At 36.2% G+C, this 27,457-nt stretch overlaps 4 protein-coding genes across 5 annotated transcripts; 2 read left to right on the forward strand and 2 right to left on the reverse strand.

The window, feature by feature from the left end:
• Positions 1-958: 958 nt before the first annotated feature.
• LOC18037004 (pollen-specific leucine-rich repeat extensin-like protein 1) lies at positions 959-3,203 on the forward strand. The gene has a single exon (XM_006426541.2). It carries the CDS (start codon positions 1,210-1,212, stop codon positions 3,016-3,018), a length of 1,809 nt encoding a protein of 602 aa, XP_006426604.1. The 5' UTR covers positions 959-1,209; the 3' UTR covers positions 3,019-3,203.
• A 443-nt stretch (positions 3,204-3,646) lies between these two features.
• LOC18037065 (aminopeptidase M1) lies at positions 3,647-10,006 on the reverse strand. Its single transcript, XM_024181033.1, is given in 20 exon segments — positions 3,647-4,063; positions 5,316-5,390; positions 5,482-5,559; positions 5,649-5,716; positions 5,812-5,874; positions 5,877-5,925; positions 6,008-6,185; positions 6,273-6,370; positions 6,464-6,585; positions 6,689-6,995; positions 7,095-7,277; positions 7,423-7,536; positions 7,628-7,744; positions 7,849-7,953; positions 8,166-8,319; positions 8,581-8,674; positions 8,756-8,942; positions 9,250-9,352; positions 9,453-9,598; positions 9,854-10,006. Coding segments are annotated over 19 exon segments (2,403 nt in total). The 5' UTR covers positions 9,575-9,598; positions 9,854-10,006; the 3' UTR covers positions 3,647-3,877.
• A 1,766-nt stretch (positions 10,007-11,772) lies between these two features.
• LOC18037066 (threonine synthase, chloroplastic) lies at positions 11,773-13,970 on the reverse strand. Its single transcript, XM_006426543.2, has one exon. The coding sequence runs from the start codon at positions 13,804-13,806 to the stop codon at positions 12,226-12,228; it is 1,581 nt and encodes a 526-aa protein (XP_006426606.1). The 5' UTR covers positions 13,807-13,970; the 3' UTR covers positions 11,773-12,225.
• A 3,742-nt stretch (positions 13,971-17,712) lies between these two features.
• Positions 17,713-27,258, forward strand: LOC18036613 (myosin-17). 2 transcript variants are annotated; one of them, XM_024180148.1, is made up of 35 exons: positions 17,713-17,863; positions 18,010-18,068; positions 18,196-18,355; positions 18,490-18,639; positions 18,715-18,851; positions 18,927-19,073; positions 19,178-19,279; positions 19,468-19,525; positions 19,616-19,717; positions 19,903-19,940; positions 20,046-20,172; positions 20,274-20,444; positions 20,703-20,834; positions 20,954-21,063; positions 21,199-21,259; positions 21,493-21,670; positions 21,961-22,166; positions 22,365-22,484; positions 22,562-22,660; positions 22,759-22,980; positions 23,458-23,597; positions 23,798-23,915; positions 24,001-24,051; positions 24,139-24,219; positions 24,320-24,490; positions 24,624-24,779; positions 24,904-25,110; positions 25,277-25,414; positions 25,546-25,616; positions 25,707-25,806; positions 25,880-25,936; positions 26,031-26,087; positions 26,208-26,288; positions 26,600-26,682; positions 26,785-27,258. In XM_024180148.1, exons 1-35 carry the CDS (start codon positions 17,717-17,719, stop codon positions 26,906-26,908), a joined length of 4,161 nt encoding a protein of 1,386 aa, XP_024035916.1. In that variant the 5' UTR covers positions 17,713-17,716; the 3' UTR covers positions 26,909-27,258. The 2 variants fall into 2 exon arrangements, with proteins under 2 accessions (XP_024035916.1, XP_024035917.1); XM_024180149.1 differs by lacking the exon at positions 25,880-25,936.
• The last annotated feature ends 199 nt before the right edge of the window (positions 27,259-27,457 follow it).

The following is a 27,457-nucleotide window of genomic DNA, read 5'->3' on the forward strand; positions in this document are numbered from 1 at the left end:
AATAATTTTTTAAAAAAAAAAATCAAAAGTATACGCAATGTAGATCTTGATTACAGGAGTGGCTGATTGACTATGGTTTTGTAACAAATACAACATCTTGGTCTAGCTGTCATTCTTAGAGCGACAGCTAGCATGTGGCTATTCAAGTCAGGGACTCTACTTACAATATGCTTGCGAGGGAAGTCGATGCCATGTAAGAAGGACAATTCAAGTCACATTTTTCGTTCTCTCAAGTCTCAACAATCAATCAAAAACAAAAGCATGACCCCACAGTACTTGTAATCAATCATCATTCATCACCATCACTCCCCATGATCATTTTTTTTTATTACATGAGATTATTATTCAGATTACAACTTATATATATGAAATTATAATTGATATTTATAAATCAGACTAGTACTGGGACCAACTTACATCATTACTAATGAAGCTCTGCCCAAATTTTAACCCTCACAAATATTCGAGGGATGTCTACTCCTCACTCATGAGTAAGAGAAAAGACTATCTTCATTTAAATTAATTGAAGAAGAAAATACCCCCACAATACTTTTGTGGGGGTTCGAACTGCTGCAGCCCTGGCCACTCGGGCTGAGCCGAGTGGTTCCCATGACCATTATTTAAAACTTCAATATCATTTTCTACATTTTTATTATGAATATTAAAAAGAATAATTGACACATTACTTTTAAATTTAAAAATTTTGCCCCATCCTTTCATCATTATATTAAAAGAAAAAAAAAATTGTGTATATTACTGGACTTATTATTCATAATTCATAGAGTATAGTTGAAACTTTAACTCATCAAGATGTAAAATTTTTTAAAATCTTTACGTAAAAATATATGATGATCAATCGCCTCATTTTTTTTTAATACTATTAAATTTATTAGTTAATCAAATAACACCTGCATGATGATGTTATATATACATGTAACCAAGCAACATTACCCATTTTCTCATCGATCTATATTTGTTTATATAAATTCATGTATTAACTTGTAGTATTTATATGATTAAAGTGTGTAACAAAAAGCTAGTAATCAAAAAGCAAAACCAAACCCACAAACAAAAGCAAAAGCAAAAAAGTAAGAGCAAAAGCTAAGCCAAGCCAGGCCAAGCAAAAATCTAAAGTTGTCCGGAAAAGCTCTCATCGAAAGCACAGCCACGACCAAAACCCAACTTAACATTAAAAAAAAAAAAAAAAAAATGGAAGAAGAAGAAGATGCATCATCACCATTTTGGCTCCAATCAACCAGGCAAGCCGGTCACCGCCGGCGGCGGTCCTCCTCTTCTTTCCTCTTCAACTCCGGCGCCCTCCTCGTATTCTTGCTAGCTGTTGCGGTTGCTTTCATCTTCATCGTCATCCCTTCAATTCAATCTTTCACTTCCCAAATATTCAAACCCCATGCGGTGAAAAGAAGCTGGGACTCGCTCAATCTTGTTCTTGTTCTTTTCGCCATCATTTGTGGCTTCCTCAGCAGAAACCACAACAACAATGAAAGCATTGCAACAACACCAACGACGACCAGTGCCGCTGCAAGTGCTTCTTATGAAGACGAAGAATACAAGTTTGAAAACAGATCAGAAAGCTTTCAAAAGTCAAACCCTGAGACCCCAAGAAGATTTTGGTATGACCATGCTTATAGTAACAACAACAACAACAACAACAACGACAACAACAATCGAGGGCTAAGTAGATTGAGAAGCTTCAGCTCGCATCCAGATCTAAGACAAGAAGAAGCATTGTGGGCGAACGTAGAAGATCAATGGCGATTTTACGATGATACCCATTTGTATCATAATCGTTTTTCAAGCTTCGATTATAAGCAGCTCCATCAATGGCAGCCTCAGCCTCAGCCTCAGCCGAAACTTGAAGTACTGGAGGAAGAAAAAGAGAAGAAGGAAAATGAGAAAGTTGATGCAGTAAAAAATGTTGATGCTGATAATACGACTTCATCAACAGTCGAAGAATCTAGAAAAGAAATTATTTACACACCACCGCAGCCACCGCCAGCATCACCGTCTCCGGAACCTGCAGAATTACCGCCGTCTCCGTCTCCTCCTCCACCTCTGCCGCCTCCACAGACTAAGGTGGTGAGGAGGAGAGTAAAGAGAACACATCAAGGGAATGGGGGAAACTATCGAAACAATGATTTGGAAGTCAAACCGCTGCCGCCGCCGCCGCCACAACTTCAACCGCCTCCGCTACCTGCTCCTCCAGAGACTGAGGTTGAAGAGAGTGGCGGCAAGAGTGAGAAAAAGAGAGGAGGCACCAGTGCAACTAAAGAATTCTTGACGTCGTTGAGAAGAAAGAAAAAGAAGAAACAGAGACAAAAGAGTGTTGAGAATCTTGATAGTTTCTTTAACTATGAATCTTCGTATCCTCTGCCACCCTCACTGATCCCACCACCGTCACCTCCGCCGCCACCCCCGCCACCCCCGCCGCCGCCTTTCTTTCAAAATATATTCTCCTCGAGGAAGCGGAAGGCCAAGAAGATCCTCTCAGTTATTCCATCTCCTCCTCCACCTCCACCTCCACCACCAACAAGAACACAAAAGCTTTCAACTTCAAGAACAAGAAACGTACAATCCACATCCCAGGAGCCGTCGCTGCCGGTGAAGATAAAGAGTTATAGTAATGTGGAGCAGAATGTAAACAGCGGGAATGAGTCTCCATTGAATGCTATTCCTCCGCCGCCGCCATTGCCACCTTTTAAAATGCCGGCATGGAAATTTGAGGTGCACGGGGACTTTGTTAGATTGAAAAGCAACAACATTGGGGCTGATGATGTTGAGGAATCATCTTGTCCGTCGGACGGCGGTGATTCACCGGTGGTAACACCATTGTCCTGTCCAAGTCCTGATGTGAATACTAAAGCTGATAACTTCATTGCACGGTTCAGAGCTGGTTTGAGGTTGGAGAAGATGAATTCTGTAAAGGAGAAGGAAGGAAGAAGGAGGTCAAACCTTGGGCCTGAACCAAGCCCAGCTCAAGAAGGTGAAAGCCCAAGTTAAAAGTTTGGAAGTGATTTTTTGGAGAGAGCACTTTTGATTGAATAAGCAAGCAGTTGGATATCATCAAATTAGTTTTGTTTTTCCTATTGACTTATGTATGTTACTTGATTTGAATTGATATGAACTATACATTTGAATTATACATAGGCATACACAACACAGCAGAAAGGATTTTTTAGGTTTTGTTTGTTTCTTCATTGATTCTTTTACATTCAAAGTTTTCTGAATGTATTTGTTTTATTCTGTATGTAATTCCAAATTGTGTGACATTGATTTGCTTATACAAAAAATCAATGGATATAGTTATATTTTTTCTTAAGTTGGATATATTATTTCTTCTCTGTTCTTTATCTCTGTGTTTATGTACTTATACGTAGGCCAGCATGCTTATAAAGACACAAATAACTTTTGAAATTGGTATGGCACGTGACAGATGATTTGTTTATGTTAATCTGGAAGTAATGTTGCTCGATTGACAGATAATTTGTAAGGCATATTCAGCAGATATAATGAAGCACAGAGGGATAGTGACCCTCCACAATCTTGATTTTGGCCATAAAGTTAGGTTAATGCTGTCATTTTAAGTGTGTTAATTAGCTACTAATTAACACAGACATGTACAACATTGAACATTGAACTCTGAAGCAATATATAGGAATCTATGAATGTTTAGTTTATTGGTCTGAACCAACTACTTGGCTTTCACATAAAGACATCAGGTTGTAAGCTGTTCACAGTCTAATAAGGTTGACTTTACAGACAACACATAATATATGGATACCAAGACTTGCAATGGTGGATGACGTTGCCCGTCTTACCTCTTACGAAGCATCTCTACATACGTGGCGCGATAATGGAGCTAGTATCCCTTGTGAGCTAGTTGCTTGATTAAGTCCGGAAGAGACTGCTCTTGCTTGATGCTTTCCATCCATCTTGCCTTGATTCGAATTTTTTCGATGCTTTGCTTCAAAACCTTGTCAACTCCAGTTTGCACATGACTTGCAAAAAATGCTTCAATCTCATCAGCTTTTTCATTGCTGGAAAACTGCAAGCCGAATATGCATAATTAATTGACAGCACAAGACCCACTTTTTGGTCATAATTTTTTTTTTTAAAAATATCTACCGTCCACCCATTTTTTCTAATTTTTTTAAAAATACACAAATTTTTTTTTTTGCTGGAATCTACCTAAAGTACATTTTGTTTCACTTTTCCACTTTCGTTTAGAACCCGTTAAGAAAACTAACGGAAACTTTAAAAAAATGACCATTTTACCCCCAAAACGAAAATTACAATTTCACCCTAAAAAATGTAAAAAAATAATCAGATTTAATAATGAATATCGTTATTGGTATATTAATGAAGTACAAAAAAATCTTAACTACTAGAGATTATAACTCAATGAATAATAAAACTTTACTTATCTTAAATTCAATTGATGGTTTGCGAGATTGAGCTATTTTTAATATTACTGTTATAATTTAGCATTCTAATTATAGACATATTAAAAAAAAAAACCCTGCATTTGATGGTTGTGGAATTAATTTCTTTATTGACCGATGAGAAAAATAATTAGATTTAATCTGATTTTTTTTACAATTTTTAAGGTGAAATTGTAATTTTCGTTTTGGGGGGTAAAATGGTTATTTTTTAAAGTTTCCATTAGTTTTCTTAACGGATTTCAAACGAAAGTGGAAAAGTGAAACAAAATGTAACTTTAGGTGGATTTCAGCCAAAAAAAGAAGGAATTGTGTATTTTTAAAAAAGTTGGAAAAAACGGGTGGGCGATGGATATTTTCTTTTTTTTTTTTAAATGTTTAAAAGATATTGAGTTGCGTCCTACATTGACCATTAAAGAGGAATTACATGGGTTGAATATCTAAAAATTCTAAATTAAGCCGCCCCAATAAAAAGTAATTTGAGGCAATTCTCCATCAAAGATGGAAGTGAATTAAAGAAAAAGATAATCCCACTTATCGAAAGAGAATGCTTATGAGAAGAATATACTAATTATTCTTAATTAATTATCATTATCCTCCTTTTGCTCCTATCCTAATGAGCTCTAAAGAAATAATAATTCTATTTATTTATTTTCCATACTAATTATAATAATTCTGCTTATTTATTTTCTATACTAAGTAGGCAACCAAGCTGATTTGGTTGACAACATCCTAATTGAGGTGGTAGGCATTGGGATTAAAACTTTTTCTTTGGAGTTAAAAGTATAATTCACATTTTAAGCATATTGTCAAGAAATAGTTAACACCAATTCAATGATGCCAAGCTCAATTGCTTACCAGGGTGACGAAATCCCTAGCAAAAGAATGGAGTAAAAACCCTTCATATTTCATTAAGATTTTGTCCCAATTTTCCTGCATTAGATCCCAAAACATACACGAAAGTGAAGTGTAAAATTCAAAGAGGATCCTCCGTCAGTTTAGAAGATTTTCCGAGTTAATTTACCTGCAACCATCTCCATGCTGCTTCGCGGCACTCAAACCGTAATCCTGAGAGTCCATAATTAATGTCTTGATTGCGAACCTAAATGAATATTAAGTTGAACTCGGTTACTGTAGTTCTGAGAAGGAAATTGTAGCTATCACAGCACATAGCTTAGTGAAGAGAGACACCTCATCTGATATCAGAAAGGTCAAAACCTCATTAACTAGAGCTGGGTCAGGGGATGATGCTATGGTTTCTGTATCAGGTTGAAACATTTAACGCAGAGTGAATGAAAAAAGTTCCCTTAAAGGATCATAAATTTGATTTAGTTCAAATTTCGATATGCCTTACGCAAAATCCTCTCCTTCTCTTGCACTGCATCAGCTTCTCTATAAAACTTCAGTAGGGACTCAAGCCACTCCTATTTGTGGTGGTAGCATTTCTCATTACAGCAAAGTAAATAGCCTGCAGACGGTACTTTTGCATATCATATTGAAAATGTTCTACGGAGCGAGGATACCATATGGATACTTAGGCTTGATTTTACCTTTTTCAAGTCAGCTGAAAGAAGTATTGTGTCTTTATCATTCAACAATTCCCGAAACCGCTGCATTGCTTCTTTATGAGTTTTATCGTGGCCAAAAGAGGCCAAAGCTGTAAACACTTCTCCCCTTAAAAGCACATTTAAATGACTCTCTCCAGGTTTTGGTTCCCATCCTAATCTTCTGCACATAAGCAAGAAACTTATGTTGTCATGTACCAAGAATAAATCACTAAGCATTATGGGGATTGCATCTGCTAGTTTCTCTTACTCAGCAGAAGATTGGAGGAGACTGATGAAAAATACTTTCAATTCATTTACTGCATCTGGCATGGCATCTGTTATGATTTCAACAACATCATAACATACCTGTAACGTAAATTGCCCAAAAGTCAGTATACTGCGAATTGTGAATATAAGCTCTAATTGAGGTAATGCTCAAGATACAAAAGCCATACTTACATTGATAAGTTTTGATAACACCATACTATCATGCTCTTTTCTGTGTGCATCTAATAACAAAAGCAAATACGATAACGGTTGCTTACAAGCCTGGCAAAGAGCAAGCATGTCATCTAAAATGCCTGAAGATGAGATTAAGAGAAGCTGTTAGCTGGTTGACTCTGATGATATATAGCAATGAAAATTAGAAGTGGCTCAAAAGAGGAATTCACATCATATCCACACCAAGTTTATCTGCTGCTGACAAGCAGTTGTTTTCTACAGCTTTCCTCAGTCGAGCTGAAAGTTCATCATCATATATTACTCTGTAGAAACCACTCTGTTCAACATTAACTTTGATCCATAAAGTTTCATCGCATTCCTTAAATGAGCACAACTTTCCATCTGAAGAAGGAAGCATTTCTGATATATTGACGCTTTGAGATTGTGATTCCAAAAGGAAATTCCTCTGATTGTTATATGAGCCTAAGGACAAAGTTATTGGGATAGTCCATCTTCCATCACCTTGCAAACCAGATGATACAAATTGTGACTGCAGTTGAAATCAGTATCAGATTCTTCATTTGAGACAATTTCAAAGGCAAAATGAAATTTGCAAGTGCAGTTTTAACTTGTCAAGTAACGTTAAGACCTGCTTAAATTCCAGAAGATTATCTTTGCAGTTTACATACACAACTGGATGTCCCTTCTGTTTTGTCCAGCATTCCATCAGTGAGGTTATATTAATGCCAGATTCCTCAGAAAGTACACTCCACAAATCTTCTGTCTTCACATTTTTCCAAGCATATTTCTTCATGTACAAACTTAAGGATTTCTGGTTCAAAAATGAAGTCAGAGGTTGAAAGAAAAAAAACTTGAATGATGCTAAAGTTTTCCTTATGGAAAGGTTAAAAGCCTTTCTCTATTTACAGGGGAAAACAGAAATTCTCTTCATATTGAAAATTGGCAAGCTTTACCACCTGAAATATGTCTTCCCCAAGATAACTCTGCAACATTCTGATAACTGCTGACCCTTTGTTATAACTGATAGCATCAAAAACTTGATCGATTTCATCAGCACGATGTACCTCCACCTGAAAACACCACCAACCACTTGTAAACGACAGTTGAATTGCAGGATCATTTATACTTGAACAAGAAAAATGCCAACAAGTTTACAAATACCTCAATTGGATGTGATTGTTCTTGTGCATCCAGTCTTAGGCCATGACTAGTTTGTCGAAGAAATTGAGTCCACATTTTCCACTCAGGAAACATGATATCAGTGGCCATATAACTAATCTGGAAACTTAATCCATGTTACAACATAAAGAGTACAAAGTTGCGGCCAGCTGCAATGACTGCTTAGGAAAATGCATGTACAAAGTTGAGAGATTCATAATTACCCATGTTGCAAATCCCTCATTAAGCCACAAATGAGTCCACCATTCCATAGTTACCAGATTGCCAAACCATTGATGAGCCACTTCATGTGATGTAGAGATTGCCATCTGATAAGGAAAAGAAAAGCAGTTGAGAATACTCATTACCACGTCCTTCAGATTAGAAATTTCAAAAAGAAGAACAATGAAAAACAAACCAAAATAAGTAAAAAGAACAAAGGCTTCATTTTCTTGGAAGCAGAAGCTGCTATAAGTCTTCGGAAAATTTTGCAACTAATGAATTGCAAAAGTAAGCTAAAGACACATAATATGTGACTTACAATCTGCTTTCGATTAGCTGTTGATGTCTTTTCATTGTAAAGTAGCTCATTTTCGCGATATACAATCAAACCAAAGTTCTCCATAGCTCCAGCATGAAATTCAGATACAGCAACCAGATCCAGTTTAGGCAGTGGGTAAGGAGTTGAGAAAAACCTGAAAAAAAATGCAACAGAGGTTGTTCGTAAATCAATTTAATGTACTGAAAATGGGAGATGGGACAAGAATTACATCACCACATTCGAACATGCAACCACAGAAGTATACAAAAAGAAGGGATTATATTCATGAAAACGAGGACTTATTCTTGTGCATTGTTAATGGAAGCCAATTTTCTTAAACTACAGATATCTTGATTTGATTTTTTTCAGTTCTGTAAAATTAAATCTTGAGTATATAAAATTTTATATCACTCACTCAGTATATATACCAAGAGACTTAATAGCAACATTAAGTGCATGCTTCCCTTCAGAGCTCTTACCAACAGGGCAGTATACACGAACTTTGACACCTGCACACAGATTTTAAAGATTCAGTTAACAGAAAGGTGAATTATATCAGAAAAGCACAAGTCTGTGGTTTATACACATACCATTCGTAGTTGTATCTTCAATATGATCAAATAAGCCAACAACAAAAGCCACCAAATAAGTCGACATGACTGGAGACTCCTCAAAATAAACAGTCTTAAGATTCCCATTGAGCTTTTCATCAAGAATTGGCATGTTGGACAATGCTGTCAACTCTGATGGGATATCCAATGTTATCTTGAAAGTTGCCTGTTAAAATGAATAACGCTATAGAAGTAAGTATCATATATCAGTTTCAAGGAGAAGGCACAAATATGGAAAGCTGTTTGCATGCGAATCCAGAGAGATTTTATCTCCACTTATCACATCCAACATTTTCACTAAAGACAGCATGAATTTTTTCCTCTTTCATTTATCCATTGAACCTGTATTTTAAATGAACTAATTCAAGCTTGAAAGTGTCTTTCTAATTCTCAAAGTACAAAGGGGAAAAATGACACGTCCTACTGCTCGTTAAAATTTTTGTAAGGATTTAAAAAGTCACTTTCATATATACCTTAAGAGCAGGCTCGTCCCAGCAAGGGAAACACCGCCTTGCATCAACAGCTTCAAATTGTGTAACTGCCATATTTTTCTTCACTTCTTTCTCCACGTAAGAACTGTTAAAGTTCAGAGAGCAAAGAAGTACCTGAATTAGATTTTCTGTCCACTTAAAAATCAATTTTTTAAATAATGATAATATAACAATAATCACAACACCATTTGTAGAAGCCTTTCGTGTGCTCATTAAGCTTCCCAGAAAAGATGATTCCCAAGATTCCTTCTCCAACAGTAAGCGGTTCATCAAAGACCAAGACAAGTATTTCATCATCTTTGTCCATAATAGCATCACTCGGACGATATTCCTGCGAGAGCCAAAACCCAAAATACCATTATAAAGATCACTACAAACCCATCAAAAGAAAATCATTCCTTACGATCATCAGCAAAGATTATACTTACTTGGTTGTGAGAGCTGGTGAACAAGACTTCATGAACGTTAAGTTCAAGAGCATTTAAGACAATAAAGTTTGTCTTTTCAATGATATTAATATTAATATTGACATGACCAGAAAAAGTGCAAGCAACGAGATCAAGTTTAATGTAAAGATCATACTAACTTGGGATTGCAAACTTTGGCAGCCTTGCTTGGCCTTTAAATTGATTCCTGTTCAGCTTTTGCTCCATTTCCTCTTTTTTTTTTTTTCCCCTGAAGAAAACTCTCCTGCTTCCAGCCAGCTCATTCGAGCATGAGGCTTTATTTTGCGGGCAGGAGAAAGAGAGGGACGTTAATGACAGTTACTTGCTGATTTTTGTCACTTACTTTGTATTCTTCTAATTTTTTCAAGATGGAGGGACCCATGTAGCTGGTTGACTTAGCTTTCGAGAGCTATGGGATTTTTTGCTCTTGTATAGGGCGGATGGTTGCAAAACAAATATTTTGGAGCTATTCATGGAATTATCATTCTTTTTCTTTTTCAACAGGAAGAATGCAGGCAGCCTAGATTTGCTTATTTAAGATCATTGCGTATAATTTTTTAAATAAAATTTATTTAAGTAGAATTTTTATTAATAAAATTTATAAGTAAGGTTTTTATTAAAAGAATTAATTGTTTAGTTATTAATAAGAATTTTTATTAAAAATTATAAAATTATTTTAATAGGTATATTTTTTAAAGTTATATTTGAAAGGAATAAAATAAAATTTTTAAATAAGTAAATGATATCTCACATTTTGAAAAAGATTTTTAAATCTCTAATTATAAAAATTTAAAATTTGAACATTATTAGTAGAGGTAAAATAATTTATTAATCTTAAAAAAAACTCTAAAAAAAATTATGAGATTAAATAACAATTATAAGCCGACCATGTTTATCATTTTGTTGGCTTTTCTTTTTCAGGGTAAGTGAGCAAGTTTATTCATAAAAATCAGTAGTAATGTTACAGCACCAGGAATCTCCTGCGACAAGTCTCATACTACTAAATAATAATTCGAGGGGCATCATGATTCCATGACGACTGTTTCATTCACATAATAACAAAGACAAGCCAGCAAATCAACTGCAGCAGCTTGGTGATGAACATATGTCTCAAAACAGGACTGGAATTGACCAATGTCTTGTTACTTCATTTTTCTGCATGATAGCCACATCATTTTGAGAGTTTGAGCCTATTATTGTCTAATCAAGATTTCTTTGGAAGTCAGTTGTGCATCAGATTTCATAGTCTTCTAATCTTACGATAGAGCACAACAAGTCAACAACAGGAAATTTTGCCAAAAGTTTAAGCTACAAGCACCGAGCCCTCATCAGAGTGTTTAAAATCACCGCCCAAATCTCCTCCGTTAGAAGTGTCTAAGAACCAAAATAAGTTCAACCATAAGAAACCCTTTTTGGGGCCTTCCTAGTTCACAAATTGAACATGCTGCCTTTCAAGGAAAGGAACAGATCAGCTCACCAACTAATTTTTCAGTAACTTGCTATGCATATTAGCAATGATTTTTTAACACAAGGAATTAGATAACATGCAACATTACCAAGCCTCTAGAGCTGCAGATCCTTTTCCTCAGGTTAACAGAGCATCTCTGCAACCAAAACAAGCGACTGCATCACTAGCTACCGAAGGAACCATGCAGTCTAAATCAAATCCTGGAATATCATATATTGAAATGTTCTCTTTCACCACTAAGTCATAAGCCGCATCACAATCATCTTATTCTCTTGTTCACCATAAAAATCATTCCATTGTCTTTTTTGAACCTATGAGCTAAAAAAAATATGAATGGTTGATCAAAAGGCTTGCCAGTCAGATGAATAGTTACACGTTGCATGCTAAATTTCTTATTTGTGCCTAACAACGGCAAAACAAATGCTATAGAGTACTTCCTTATGAGCAAAATGCAAAATCATTTCAACAGCAAAGTCCTGACAAATTGCATGACAAACTTATTTTGTAATTTCAAATAAAAGTTTACCCCAAAGATTGCAGTCTTACGAAACTGATCCCTACTTACAGACCATAGCAAACTTTTTACATTGAATATTAGAGTCTTATGAAAGTGATCCCCGCGTACACACTATAGCAAGCTTTGTATAATGCTAGTAAATACTTCAAATTGAAAGCTCATGGACACAAATTTCTTTGAATTCAAATGACAGAAATTAAATAATTTCTCCTGCTAACCAACAGAAAACTTGACAGATCAAGAATAAGATGGCATTATAATATAGAAGTTCCCAATAAGTAGACACCTCAACCAAAAAAAAAAAAAAATATACTAATAAGAATGCCATTGAACCCAAATGATCATTACACTTGTGCCTAGCTTGACCAAAACTGCCAGTCCTGCCTTACAGATGGTTTCTGTAGCAAAAACAACATGATGACACAATTGTAAATCCTACAAGATGCCTCCAATAAGAAAGTGCTGACTGCTTAGCTAGGGAAAGATGAAGCCGCTGCGCAAAACTTTCCTCTGCTCGTCATAGAAGCCTAATACTTTGGTTCTTTACTCAACAAGTACTTCTTCAAAACATCCATAACTGACCCAAAATCCGCCTTCACACTCACTGGAGGATTAGCCAACCGGCAAGCCATGTCCTTGATATTCTGTGAGTGATAATCAATCTTACTCTGAGTAAATTTCAACCCATGAGCGGTACTCACCACTACCGTCTTATCAGTCTTTCCAATAACCCCTTTACATCGAAGCTTAATCAATGCAGACAATGCCACCCCAGTATGAGGACAAACAAACATGCCAGTAGAATCCGCTTGCGCAGAAACATCCATCAATTCCTCCTCGGTAGCTTCCTCAACAATACCATCACAATTTTTCAAGGCATAAACAGCTCTGTCAATAGAAACAGGATCACCAATCTGAATAGCAGATGCAAAAGTAGTATTTGCCCTGACAGGCTTAAAATCTTTCCACCCTGACTTATAATACAAGTAAAGTGGGTTTGCATTTGCAGCTTGTGCACATACAAGCCGAGGAATCCTATCAACAAGCCCTAACTCTTTGCACATTTGAAACCCTTTATAAAAAGCATATATATTTCCCAAATTACCACCAGGAACTATCACCCAATCGGGAACTTCCCAATCAAACTGCTGCAATATCTCAATAGCAGCAGTCTTTTGTCCCTCTAACCTCAAACTATTCAAAGAATTAGCTAAATAAATAGGCAACTCAGAAGTAACTTCCCTTATCAACTGCATGCAGCCATCAAAATCAGTATCAAGACTCAAAACAAAAGCACCATTTGCAATAGGCTGCACTAACTGGGCAATTGAAATCTTATTAGCGGGCAAAAACACAATAGAAGGAACGCCAGCAGAGGCACAATAAGCTGACAGAGCAGCTGAGGTATCGCCAGTTGAAGCACAGCCAACCCCAATAACCGGTTTGTTCATTTTCTTTAACCTATTCACTTGACTCACCAAAACAGTCATACCCAGATCCTTAAAACTTCCTGTATGACTAATCCCACAGTGCTTAACCCACAAATCATTCATTTGCAAAAACTCTTTGCCAAATCTTTCAGCCCAGAACAGATTCGAGTTCCCTTCGAAAGCGCTCACGATATCATCACTATCAATCTCGGGCAGCACCCACTCTTTCTTTGACCAAACCCCTGATCCGTACGGCCACGTCCTTTTGCCGACTCGTGAATCGAACAGCGCCTTCCAGTAAGAGCCGTCGTAGTGCTTCAAAGCGCCCATGTCGTGCTGCACGTCGAGAAGTCCCCCAGACTGGGACCTGTACACGACCTCGTCGAGAGAATACGACTCAGTACAAGACGGCCCCGCATTGAATGGCACGTACTTTGCAGAAAACTTGTGGGTGTAGATAACATTCCGGCGACGTGCCTCGTCCCTTATGTTGATGCCACTGCCGCCGCCACCTCTGTTTGTGTGTTTCGGTTGAGATGGGTTGTTGTCAGAAGAAGCTCTGATGATGGGATAGTTAGAGGAGATCGGCTTTTTGAGAAGGCTGGGTTGTGATGTTTTGGAGGTGAAGCAATGGTTGTGGCAGTGCGGTTGGTGAAAGAGAGCAGCAGAGGCGGCCATTGTTGACTTGAGAGGAAACGGGTTTTAATGCTGACTGGTTTAGGTTTGTGCTGTGACTTTACTGAGCCTAAGAGAGAGTTGTATGTGATGACTTGCAACTGTACATGCAACTAGACGCGAGATCTAGTGTTTCGAAGTTTCTTCCGACTCAATAAATTATTTAAAAACAATCCGCGCACGCGAAAGTTGATGAAATGAAAGGCCTTATTTATTTATTTTAGCTCGTGGATTAAGAAACTGGGCCTGTGGCAAATGGATCCATAGTGGGCTTCAGTTGTGGGTGATTTGGTCATTTTCAACATTTTGCGTCTCAATTGAGCAAAACAGACGTGCTGCCAACACCGCAGACACTTGAGAAAATGTTATTGTCCAATTGCAATATTCCCATTTATTTTGGGCTCCTCATAAATTTTTATATTAAAATATCTTCAAATTAAAGTCTGAATTTTTGCAAAACCAGCAAAGATGTGCGGATTTCCATTTGTCTTGTCGTGTAAGTTATTTTTTTTTCTTTTTCTTTTTAACGACAATCCCATAAATAACCTCCGAGTGAACTTATAATTACCGGACTGCCAGACCGGATTATACAAATATCAATAATATAATTATTAATATTAATACTATTATTTATCGTTATTTAAAATGTGCATGAAACTACGTCTGCTACTACATTGATCATTCGCATGCAATCTAAATTTGCATTATTCAAACCTTTTCTAATTTCTTCGGTAAAAAATTAATTAAATTAAAATCGACTTAGTTAAAGGACAATTATTTATCTTTTGTTATTATAAATTTTAATAAACTATCCTTTTAGGCTTGTCGGATCTTCTGATATTTGATACTAAGAATTTGATGTTAGGCTTTCAATGGATGGTGATTTCAAATATCCATCAAAATTTAAAATTTTTATATATTTATAAATTTTATTTTTTTTAAACGATTACACTTGAAATCCAATCATATTATCATTTTAGATTTATTTTGACTTATCTGTAAGACTGTAACTACTAGTGTTAGCATGAAAATAAATAAAGAATGAAACATATAAATTAAACTCTTAACTCTATTCTTGCCTCCAAAATCAATAATTTGATTTTTCCCACCAATCCCAAATCCCAATCCAACAAATCCAAATGAAAAATGTTTTTCCCTGTCCCAAAACAAGAGGGTAGTTGTGTAATTATACAGATAATGGTATATTTAATCCTTTTGCTTAATTAGTTAATAATTAATTAATTAATTACGTTTCTTTCTTCCTTCAGTCAATTTTCATTTTGTGTGTTGCAGTCATTTTGAAGAAGAGAGAGAAGCACTTTCAAGCTCTTCAGCTATTTCTGCTTCTGCTTTTGTGGGTCCCACTTTTGCCATCCTTAGCTAAGCTGACCTCAAGCGTACAAACAACAAAAACCTCAAAAATTTGGGGGGAGAGGGAGAGAAAGGCAACAAGGAACTCAAAAACTCGAAATATTTGAAAACATAGAAAACACAGAACACTGGAACAGGACACAACTATAGAGGGACAAAATAGGCAAAAGTGTGGATAAAAATTCAAACTTTTTGGTGAGAGAGGTGTCCAAAGAGCAAAGTTTAAACGGGAGGGAAGGAATTTGAAAGCTGTGTAGATTCTGGAATCTGGGGTCATATTGGATGAGCTGAAGAAGATTATCAAGATCTTCTTTGGTGTTATCGAATGGTAAATTTTAGTAACTAAGATTAGCATATTGTTTTTTTAGCTGTTTTGGTATGTGTTTATGTTTGCATGTAGTTATTGTTGATGCTTGTGTTGAAAAGTCTCCGCATTTTTTTAAAAATCGAGTTCCGTTTTGCTTAGCTGCTGTTAGCTTTGTTGTGAGTTGTTTGAAGTTTGAGTCTTGGATTGTTTTAGTTTCTAGGAACCGGATTTGTGCTGCTATTTTTTTTTTTTTGTTCAAAATTTTTTCACTGAGAGAATGATGGAACATATTCTGTTAGTGATATCCAGTTTGCTTCTAAATTTATTGGTGGCTGTAATAGGAATTGAATGAAATAGAGACTAGAAAGATTGAAATGAAGGGTAATTAATGTTGTGCTGAGTGGTGCAGTTGGAATAGAAATTATATTAATTTGGTTGAACTTGTTTGACGCTATATTGGGCTTTAGTTCTGGAGGTTACTGGCAATATCAAAATTTCGTTTCCTTCCTGGAACTTGGAAGTGGCGGTACACCCTTTTGTCTGCTACTTTGAAACTCTGTTTTTGAATTTATGCCAGTGAAGTAAGATATGAATGTTACTAATTGCTCTTATCTAATTTAAATAAATGCAGAGTACATGTGTTATTGCTGTCATGATTAATTATGATCTAGTGTATCATTAATAATGAGACTGCTTGCTCGTCACAATTTTCATAATTGCAGAGTACACATGTACTTGCTTTAATTATTACTGTACAGATTATACTTGCTTATGATCTTGTCTATTTTGACTCTCAATTCCTTGCTTATAAGTTTCAGTACCTCTGAGTTTCTACTTTGCTTTTGATCTGAAATTTGAAAATTCTATGCCTTCTTGGGAATAGAAATTTTCAATGTTCAATTCCTCTTTTATGCCATACTCGACTTCATAAAAGAGTATGTTGCGGTTTAATTTTGCTTATGGAATATTCTGTTTCCAGGCGGCGCCAGATAATATAATTGTAGGTTCCCATGTATGGGTTGAAGATCCTGTTTTGGCGTGGATTAATGGAGAAGTTATGCGGATTAATGGTCAGGAGGTTCATGTTAATTGCACAAATGGAAAGAAAGTAAGTGCTTTGCATTAATTATGAGTTTGACTTATATTTGTACTCATAATTAACTACTTGTCTCAATTGAAATACCTGTGCCGAACATCCATGATGGATTAAAGACTTGAGATTATAAAAGTGTAATTTTAGTATTCTATTGAGGAATGCTACAAAGAACATAGACTATTTTGAGGTACAAATTCAAATATTTAGCCTTTAACTTGTGGGTCTGAAAGTGAGAATATTATGTCCTGGAAGAAAGTCCTGATATAAATATTAACTCTGTTTGAAAATTTTCATTTAAGGAAAGAAAGAAAGTGGTAAAAGGACAATTCAAGCAAGTTTTCTTTCTCAACTCTAGATATAACTTCTAAGAGTTGATATTTATAGCTCTTTTTTCCCCTCATAGTTTGTTGAAAATAAATTTATGAGAAATGAAAATTGATTTCTAATTTTTTTTCCTAAGAAAAACATAGAAATCTTACTGCTTTGTTAGCGCTGCTAGGGACAGTTTAAGGACAGGTTAAATATTGATTTCTAAATATTTTTCTTTAAACCATTGCGAATGATGATGTGGTTTTAGTTACCTGGATGGCTTTTGTGCAGGTTGTCACAAGCATATCCAAGGTGTTTCCAGAGGACACTGAAGCTCCTGCTGGAGGTGTGGATGATATGACAAAGCTTTCTTATTTGCATGAACCTGGAGTTCTACAGAACCTTGCTACTAGATATGAACTTAATGAAATCTATGTGAGCTATTTTGCTTTTGCATGTTACTTTTTATGTCATTCAAATATTTGGAAGCAACTTCTATTTATGTAAGGGCTTTCACATATTCATACGATGCTCATAATCACATTTTACCTTCTTAGACGTACACGGGCAATATCCTGATTGCGGTCAACCCGTTTCAAAGATTGCCTCATCTGTATGACACACATATGATGGAACAATATAAGGGAGCTGCATTTGGGGAGCTTAGTCCTCATGTTTTTGCTGTCGGAGATGCTGCATACAGGTGATTTCAGATCCATGTCTTGGATGCTACATTTTGCAATTGGAAATAAATACACTTGCATTATGTTATACTGGATTGTTTTCATTACTGATGCTCAATGGCATAGAAAACCAGGGCCAATGATTTAATGAAGGCAAAAGCAACTCTATTCTGGTTTAGTGGAGAAAGTGGAGCAGGTAAAACTGAGACAACAAAGATGCTCATGAGATATCTTGCGTACTTGGGTGGGCGATCTGGAGTAGAAGGAAGAACAGTAGAACAACAAGTTCTGGAGGTTAGATGAATTTATTGTTGCATGTATTGAATTTCTAAAATCCAAAAGTTCCATTGTAAGATTAAGAGTCTTATGTCATATTTTGAGAAGAAAGGGATATATTATATTCCATATTGTTGTATTCTTTTTGTTGTTGAAAATAACAGTCGAACCCAGTTCTTGAAGCGTTTGGCAATGCTAAAACAGTGAGGAACAACAACTCAAGGTGTGCATTAGTTGTTCATTGAAGTACATCCTCAATCATTGCTCTATCGTGCTTGTTTTCATTTGTATCTTGGTTATCGAGTTTCTTACTGATCTGTCTTTATATTCTTCATGACACTACACCTTAGTCGTTTTGGTAAATTTGTTGAGATCCAATTTGACAAGAATGGGAGAATATCTGGAGCAGCTATTAGAACTTATCTCCTTGAACGGTCCCGTGTTTGCCAAATTTCTGATCCCGAGAGAAATTACCATTGCTTTTACCTTCTTTGTGCAGCACCACATGAGGTATTTTTTCTACTTGCTATTTCTGTTATGCTGTTAGTGGTTTTTTATTTAAATTAATGTAGTTTCAAAAATATTTAGTGGCTTTTTGTTTAAATGAATGTAGTTTCAAAGATATTTCTTCTACTGTTTTGCAGGATATTGCTAAATACAAATTGGGTAGCCCAAAGTCTTTTCATTATTTAAATCAATCAAATTGCTATGAGCTGGATGGTGTAAGTGATGCTCATGAGTATCTTGCTACCAGAAGGGCTATGGATATAGTTGGAATCAGTGATCAAGAGCAGGTATCTCTTTCTTAAGGTTCAAGATTGTACTTTTTGTTCAACTAAATTCTGATATTTTAATTTTTGTTTTTTCAGGAGGCAATTTTCAGGGTTGTAGCAGCAATTCTTCATCTCGGTAATATTGATTTTGCCAAGGGAAAGGAGATAGATTCTTCAGTCATTAAGGACGAAAAGTCTCGATTCCATCTTAATATGACTGCAGAACTTCTTAGGTTTTTTGCTTCTACTTTTATGGAATACTGATCTTGATATCTAAAACCGTGTTTGCTAATAAAGGCTATGTATAGGTGTGATGCTCAGAGCTTAGAAGATGCGCTAATTAAACGTGTAATGGTTACACCCGAGGAAGTTATTACAAGAACTCTTGACCCTGTTAATGCAGTTGCCAGCAGGGATGCATTAGCCAAAACGATATATTCTCGTTTATTTGACTGGTAATGAGCTCAGTAAATTATATTTTTTTCCCTTTTTTTCCAATTACATGGATTGAAAAGTGTTTCGCTTAATTTTATAATGTTATTTATATTACTGTGTACAGGATTGTGGAAAAGATTAACATTTCAATTGGACAAGATCCAGATTCAAAGTCAATAATTGGAGTTCTTGATATTTATGGGTTTGAAAGTTTTCAGTGCAATAGGTAAGCCACCATTATTTTGACATGCTTATTGTACACTTGGAGGAAGAAATTTTTGTTTCTTTGGGTGTATAATGGCATGAAGAGAGAGGGAGAAGGAAGATGCTTGGCAGTGAGATAGAGAATAACAAGGGGAAAATTCTTTTTAAAAAGAAAAGAAATGATCGATTGGTTTTGTGCTTTTTTGACAGCTTTGAGCAATTCTGCATCAACTTCACTAATGAAAAGTTGCAACAGCATTTCAATCAGGTTCTTTATTTAGTCTTTTAATCAGTGCAAGAGGCTAGTTGTTTGAGATTCATAAGACTGATTTTTGTATTTGTGATCATATGTTTGCAGCATGTGTTTAAAATGGAGCAGGAAGAATATACTAGAGAAGAGATAAACTGGAGCTACATAGAATTTATTGATAACCAAGATGTCTTGGATCTAATTGAAAAGGTTTTAATTTTCCGTGTACTGCCTTTTAACTTAGGATTTGGTGTTTCCTTTCGTTTTTGGCTGCCTTCAAGGACTTTATACATCTGCTGTTTTACACTTATGTTCTGGTTTCATAAACCATCAGATTTTTATGTCATTATCATTGGAGATCTGATGTGATCAATTGTGTTGCATATTTTTGACAGAAACCGGGAGGAATAATTGCACTCTTAGATGAAGCCTGGTATGCTGCTTTGGTTATTTTTCTTCTCTTTGTTTTCAGTTATGGAGATTGGAGGCTATTCCTTTCTTAAACTGGTGAAGTTATTTTCCTGGTTGTTTAATGCAGCATGTTTCCAAAGTCTACACATGAAACATTTTCACAGAAGTTGTACCAGACATTTGCAAAAAAATATCGTTTTTCAAAACCAAAGCTCTCCCGTACTGATTTTACTATATTACACTATGCAGGGGAGGTAAGGATATCACATGATTGATACATAAGCCTTTGTTTCAGTTAAGCCGGGATAGTTCATTGCATTGTCATTAGCTTCTGATATCTTTCCATACGTTGAAGGTGACTTATCAAGCCAACCACTTTCTGGACAAAAACAAGGATTATGTGGTGGCTGAACACCAAGCTTTGTTGACTGCTGCCAAATGCTCCTTTGTGGCCGGTCTGTTTCCTCCACTACCAGAGGAATCATCAAAATCATCTAAATTTTCCTCCATTGGTTCTCGTTTTAAGGTAAACTGTGTTTATTCTCCTTTTTAAATTCCCTTGGTTTGATCAATGTATTATGCACTGGCATGGAATTCAATTAGCAACTTGTTTTGCTGGGGTTCAATATTTGAGCCTCCCTGTTACTAGTCCAAACCTTCAAATGACAGGCTTGCTCGTATATTGCTCATGGCATGGTTTTTTTTTTTTCAGTTCACCTTGTTGGTTGTCAAATGTCCATTTGCTTATTGATAATTTGATTAATCACCTTTATCTACATTTCAGTTACAACTTCAATCTCTGATGGAGACCTTGAATGCAACAGCACCTCACTACATCAGATGTGTGAAGCCAAATAATGTCCTAAAGCCTTCTATTTTTGAAAATTTCAATGTTATCCAACAGTTACGCTGTGGTGTAAGTTCATATGCTTCATAATCATCCATCAAGTCTTCAATAAAGGCTTAGATTGCTTGTTTATTTATTTAATTATTTATTTTTTGGCCCAAGTAACTAGTTTTCTCTTGCACCTTCAGGGTGTTCTTGAGGCAATTAGGATCAGCTGTGCGGGTTATCCAACTAGACGTACCTTTTATGAATTTGTTAATCGTTTTGGTATACTTGCTCCTGAAGTTTTGGAAGGAAAGTAAGTCCTGTTACCATTCGTTCGTAATATCTGCTGATTTCTATGTTAGTAGTTGTTAAAGAAATTGTGTGATGTCCATTGTTGAAATTGTTTGATATCACATAGAAGTTCATGCACTTGCCCTCTTCTTCACAGCTACGATGATCAGGTTGCCTGTCAAATGATTCTTGATAAAAAGGGACTGAAAGGATATCAGGTGATCTGCATTTCCTTTATTCTCTTCATCATTCCTCGTTCTGCAACTTAATTGGTTTCACTTAATATTTCTGTTCAATAGTGGGTGTTACTTTTTTATTTTTTTAATACAATATCTCTTATTGTGTTTCTAGATTTCTCTCTTCATGTATTCACCGTGGAAACTTCTTTCTCTTTTTCACGTGTATACTCATATGTGACAAAGTTTGTTGTTGATGCATGCATGTGTGGCAGATAGGTAAGACAAAGGTTTTCCTGAGAGCTGGTCAGATGGCTGAGTTGGATGCTAGAAGGGCTGAGGTACTGGGAAATGCAGCCCGAAAAATTCAACGGCAGACCCGCACTTACATTGCTCGTAAAGAGTTTATTTTATTACGAAATGCAGCTGTCATATTGCAATCTTTTCTGCGAGGTATATTCTTTTGGATTCTGTTAAATATACCTGCTTCAATTTGGTATTGGGTTCCAACTACCTATCTAAACTTATTATTGTACATGTGCTTTATCCGTGTCAATTGAATTTGTTATTTCCCAAATGAGTTGAAGCTGCACAAATCTTATTTTTGTACTTCAAGTTCCCTAACACAAGAATTTGTCGATGTTGCTGACTAACAACAGTGTACTTCCTTGGTGATATGATAAGTCCATTGACTGCATGGTGGTCATAAAGAGTTTGATGTGCAACATTTTCATCTTTTGCAGGTGAAATGGCTCGCAAACTGTATGAACAGTTGAGACGAGAAGCTGCAGCTCTGAAGATCCAGACGAATTTCCGGGCATACGTAGCCCAGAGATCCTATTTAACAGTTAGGTCATCTGCCATGATATTGCAGACTGGCTTAAGAGCAATGGTTGCACGAAATGAATTTAGGTTAAGGAAGCGAACCAAAGCTGCCATCATCGCCCAGGTAACATCATTGTTCTGTTACTTGAGTATTTGTTCTTTATTTATGTTAGAGTGCAGGGGAAGCGTAATGTACAACTCATCTTACAGATTGCATTTTACAATTGAGGCTTCTGTTTCTCAAATAAGATTTAAGTCTTCATTTCTAGTTGTTACAGAACAATTACTAAATCCTTAATTTTTATCTACCTTTCATTTGCAGGCTCAATGGCGCTGCCACCAAGCCTATTCTTATTATAAGAAACTTCAAAGGGCAATTATAGTTTCCCAGTGTGGCTGGAGGTGCAGAGTTGCAAGAAGAGAGCTCAGAAAGCTTAAAATGGTTGGATTTTAATGCTTATTAATTTTGCATTTATTTGTTTTAAAGTAAGAGCAAGTGCTTACTTTTCATTTACTTAGGCTGCAAGAGAAACAGGAGCTCTTCAGGAAGCAAAGAATAAGCTTGAAAAGCGTGTGGAGGAACTTACATGGCGTTTGCAAATTGAAAAACGATTACGGGTAGTGTAATTGCATCTTAAACTCCCAAAGTCTATATTCTTTGCATCATGCTCATGGGGCTGTATTTTAACTTCATTTTAATTTATTCTGAAACCCAGACTGATCTTGAGGAGGCAAAGTCCCAAGAAATTGCTAAGTTGCAGGAAGCATTGCATGCAATGCAATTAAGAGTGGACGATGCTAACTCTCTGGTTATCAAAGAACGAGAGGCGGCTCAAAAAGCCATTAAGGAAGCTCCTCCAGTCATTAAAGAAACTCCTGTCATAATTCAAGATACTGAAAAGATTAATTCTTTAACAGCTGAAGTTGAAAACTTGAAGGTGAGCCTACTAAGTTGTACGATGATGAAACAGCAATTTGGTTCTGCCTTAATGCTCTGTTGTCATGAGGCATCAATGAGAACCATAGCTCACATAAACTGCAGGAGAATCATTCCGAGGTCCACTAATAACGGATAATATAGGCCTGCTCATACTAATTTTTTTCTTTTTCCATAAACTGATGCTTTTTAAAAACAATGCAAGTACATTATATGAGTATTGTTACCACAGGTACTGAATTCACCTCTTGGCACAGAGATCACATTTAAGTACTAGTGATTTGGCTCTACAGATGTTATTAAAGTTTCAAAAACCTAGATTTACACTTGCGCATAAGGGTTTTAAGTAAGGAAAATTTATTCACACAGAAGTAACATGTGAAATAAGCTGGAGTGGGTTTAGCTGGCTTAAGGGAATCTTGTTGCAGATGCAGCTGGGAGTGTAGTAAATAACCTTGAATATCTTTTACGTGTACAGGGTTTGTTGCAATCACAAACACAAACTGCAGATGAGGCAAAACAAGCCTTTACAGTTTCTGAGGCTAAAAATGGGGAACTGACCAAGAAGCTCAAAGATGCAGAGAAAAGAGTTGATGAGCTTCAGGATTCTGTTCAGAGGTTTGACATAAATTTCATATCTCCTTAAGCTAGTACCACATTACATTTACAGTAGTCATCTCGATTGTCTCCACACCTCTCTTATTGTCATCTTTGTGTCGATGTTTTGTGTTTGAATAGCAAGTTTCACATGTCAAACCTGGGCTTTGCTGGTGAAAAATGTCAAATCTGGTGTTAATTGTTTTCTTTATCTGTCTCAGGCTAGCAGAGAAGGTTTCTAATTTGGAATCAGAGAATCAGGTGCTCCGCCAACAAGCGCTTGCTATTTCACCTACTGCTAAAGCTTTAGCTGCACGGCCAAAAACCACAATTATTCAGGTATAAAATTTATTTTCTGCTGGTCATTGGATTTGCACAAGACTGTTAATGAAAATAAATGCTGAGGTTTCTCTTTGCATTCCAGAGGACTCCAGTGAATGGAAATATTCTAAATGGAGAAATGAAGAAAGTGCATGTAAGAGCTACATGTTGCCACTGGTAATTTGCTACTTCCAAATGATAAAATACTGAATCTTCTACCTATATTTTCTGGATGTATTAGGATTCTGTACTCACTGTACCCGGTGTACGGGATGTTGAACCCGAGCACAGGCCCCAGAAAACTCTTAATGAGAAGCAGCAGGTGTGCACTTGTTTATTAATGTGTATATTTTCTTTGCTAGTTTATGCTTCCAAGATGTGTTTTCTTTTGTCTTAAATCCCGATATTCTTCCCCGGCGCAGGAGAACCAGGACCTTCTAATTAAATGTATTTCACAAGATCTAGGATTCTCTGGAGGAAAACCTGTTGCTGCTTGTCTAATATACAAATGCCTTCTTCATTGGAGGTCATTTGAGGTTGAAAGGACAAGTATTTTTGACCGTATTATTCAAACAATAAGTGGAGCAATAGAGGTAACCTCTAAAATGAACTCTGTTTTGCTAAATTTAATTCTTTTCTTTGGAAAATGAAGTGGACGATACTGTTTTAAATTTATTGTGAATTTGTATGCCATATATTGATGTTCAAAGTTATTTCCTACCCAAGGTCCATGACAACAATGACAGATTGTCCTATTGGTTATCGAATGCCTCGACGCTGCTGTTGCTACTTCAGCGTACACTGAAAGCAAGTGGGGCAGCAAGCTTAACTCCACAACGACGCAGATCAACTTCAAGTTCTTTGCTCGGAAGAATGTCTCAAGTAAGAGATTTATTTTATTTTATTTTTCAGTTTGAGGTTGCTCTGTTGTTGCATGTAGTGTGGCTCGGCAATTCATTGTATTCTCTTATTTTGCATATTTATTTATTTCTGATTAAAATTTCAGGGTCTTCGAGCTTCTCCGCAGAGTGCTGGGATCCCGTTCCTTAATAGTCGGATACTTAGTGGACTAGATGACTTGCGACAAGTTGAAGCGAAGTATCCGGCTCTGCTTTTTAAACAGCAACTCACCGCCTTCCTCGAGAAGATATATGGAATGATTAGAGATAATTTGAAAAAAGAAATCTCCCCATTGCTTGGATTGTGTATCCAGGTATCTGATATGCCTTTGTCCTATATTGATGATCAGAAATTAATTCTGTGTTGCTGGATAAGAGCAATTTCCCATTTGATTCAATTGTGCACATGCGCTTCTTTCCTCTCATCTGGGAACCTAATGCAATGCACCCTGTATTCTTGGGTCATACATTACAATGCAGGCGCCTCGGACGTCGCGGGCTAGTTTAATAAAGGGGCGTTCTCAAGCCAATGCTGTAGCTCAGCAAGCTCTGATTGCTCATTGGCAAAGCATTGTGAAAAGCTTAAATAACTACTTGAAGATAATGAGAGCCAACTATGTGAGTATAAGGGTCAACAACAGTGCCACTGTGATTATTATTATTATTATTGTTGTTATTATTATTATATTTTCACTTTCCTCTTTATTATATTAGTCTATTATCATTCTCTTCTACTTATGATTGTGCAGGTTCCTTCATTCTTAATTCGCAAGGTTTTCACACAGATATTCTCATTTATCAACGTTCAATTGTTTAATAGGTAAATGCATGGAAAATCCAGTATCTCAATCGTTTTTGCCTTGATACAATATTATAGAATATTGAATCCCTTTGAAATTTTGATCTGCAGTCTTCTTTTGCGACGTGAATGTTGCTCATTTAGCAATGGAGAGTTTGTGAAAGCTGGGCTGGCAGAACTGGAACAGTGGTGCCATGATTCAACTGAGGAGGTAATGTTAGTTAATCTTTTGTAATCTTTGTTTGTTTTTGTCCATCTCATACTGACACCTGTGACCCCTTCAGTTTGCAGGTTCAGCCTGGGATGAATTGAGGCATATTAGACAAGCAGTTGGTTTTCTGGTTTGTTTCTAAGCTTGCTTTTTCACTTCGGTGTTCTTATTTTCCCTGATGCTGCTTATGAACCTCTGTTCCTTAAATTTTTGTGACTGATCAGGTCATTCATCAGAAGCCGAAGAAGACCTTGAAAGAAATAACAAATGATCTTTGCCCGGTGAGTAACTTCACTAGCTTGAATACGTATTCGATCCCACTGCAACATCTCATACCCCAAACCTCTCCTTTATCTGTATGTCTGTATCTACTTACGCTCTTTCAATTATTCTGTTTTCAGGTTCTTAGCATACAACAATTGTACAGGATCAGTACAATGTACTGGGATGACAAATATGGTACACACAGTGTATCTTCAGAGGTAAGTTGTAAATTACTGATTATCAGTTGTGCAATCTTCATTTCCGTTTCAAGGTTGTTGCTAACATTAAACAGATTGAAAACCATATTTCTTATCGTGGTTTACCTTCTATGTGTGAATATGAGATAACACTTTTACTCCACAGCTCCCTTCATTATAACTCTTCTACTTTTCCGTTTGTTTTAAACCAACTTTTCCCATAATGTGTCAAACAACGATCATCTTTTCTTTACCAAATTTTAATTTTGGATTTGTTTTCTTGTTCACCACCAGATTTATCTATAATAATTTCAATAAATCTTTAACTGCAGGTAATCTCAAGTATGAGAGTGATGATGATGGATGAGTCAAACAATGCTGTCAGCAGTTCGTTTTTATTGGATGACGACTCAAGGTAATGGTTTCCAACAATTACATACGTTAATATGAATTCTGGATTTCATGCATTTCCATGGCTGTAGACCAAGAATGTGCTTTTCTTTTCCCCCATATGCAGCATTCCATTCACGGTGGATGATATTTCCAAGTCAATACAGCAAATAGAGATAGCTGATATCGATCCTCCACCCTTGATCCGTGAGAACTCAGGCTTTACATTCTTATTACAACGATCAGAATGATAACAAGCAATTATATTTCCTTGCCAGCACTCTTGTCAACTTTCCTGTTGCTGATTTTCTGAACCTGGAAGATGAAGTGCTGCAAAACCTGTGCATATACATATAGCTTTCTACATTTCATTTTGTAATATATTATTAGTTTCTCATGATCAAACACCAGGTTGGTTCATTCTTTTTGCATTTCATATTTGAGAGCTGTGCTTCTGGTTCTTTTTTGGCCATTTCGATTCTCCTATTATATGTTATCAGTAATTGATTGTAATTTGTAACAGTGGCCACATTTTATAGGCCTAATACAAACTGTATTAAAGTCTGTATAATTTGGTGTTACCACAAGCGGCTTTTAAGTATCTTCAAGTATTCTGTGTTCTTTCAATTGCTAAAATATTGATGACTTATCCCATATATTGTCAACATTGATAGTCAACAATCAAAAGGTAATGGAGATGAATATGTTAGGAAGAGAAAAAACAATCCAAAAGAGAAGATGACTTTAGATGGCATCTAATTTTAATAAGATTTCTTTTATGGACGATTTGGGGCTGTTTT

This window comes from Citrus clementina, unplaced genomic scaffold (assembly GCF_000493195.1).
Source record: "Citrus clementina cultivar Clemenules unplaced genomic scaffold, Citrus_clementina_v1.0 scaffold_7, whole genome shotgun sequence".
Taxonomy (NCBI): Eukaryota; Viridiplantae; Streptophyta; class Magnoliopsida; order Sapindales; family Rutaceae; genus Citrus; species Citrus x clementina.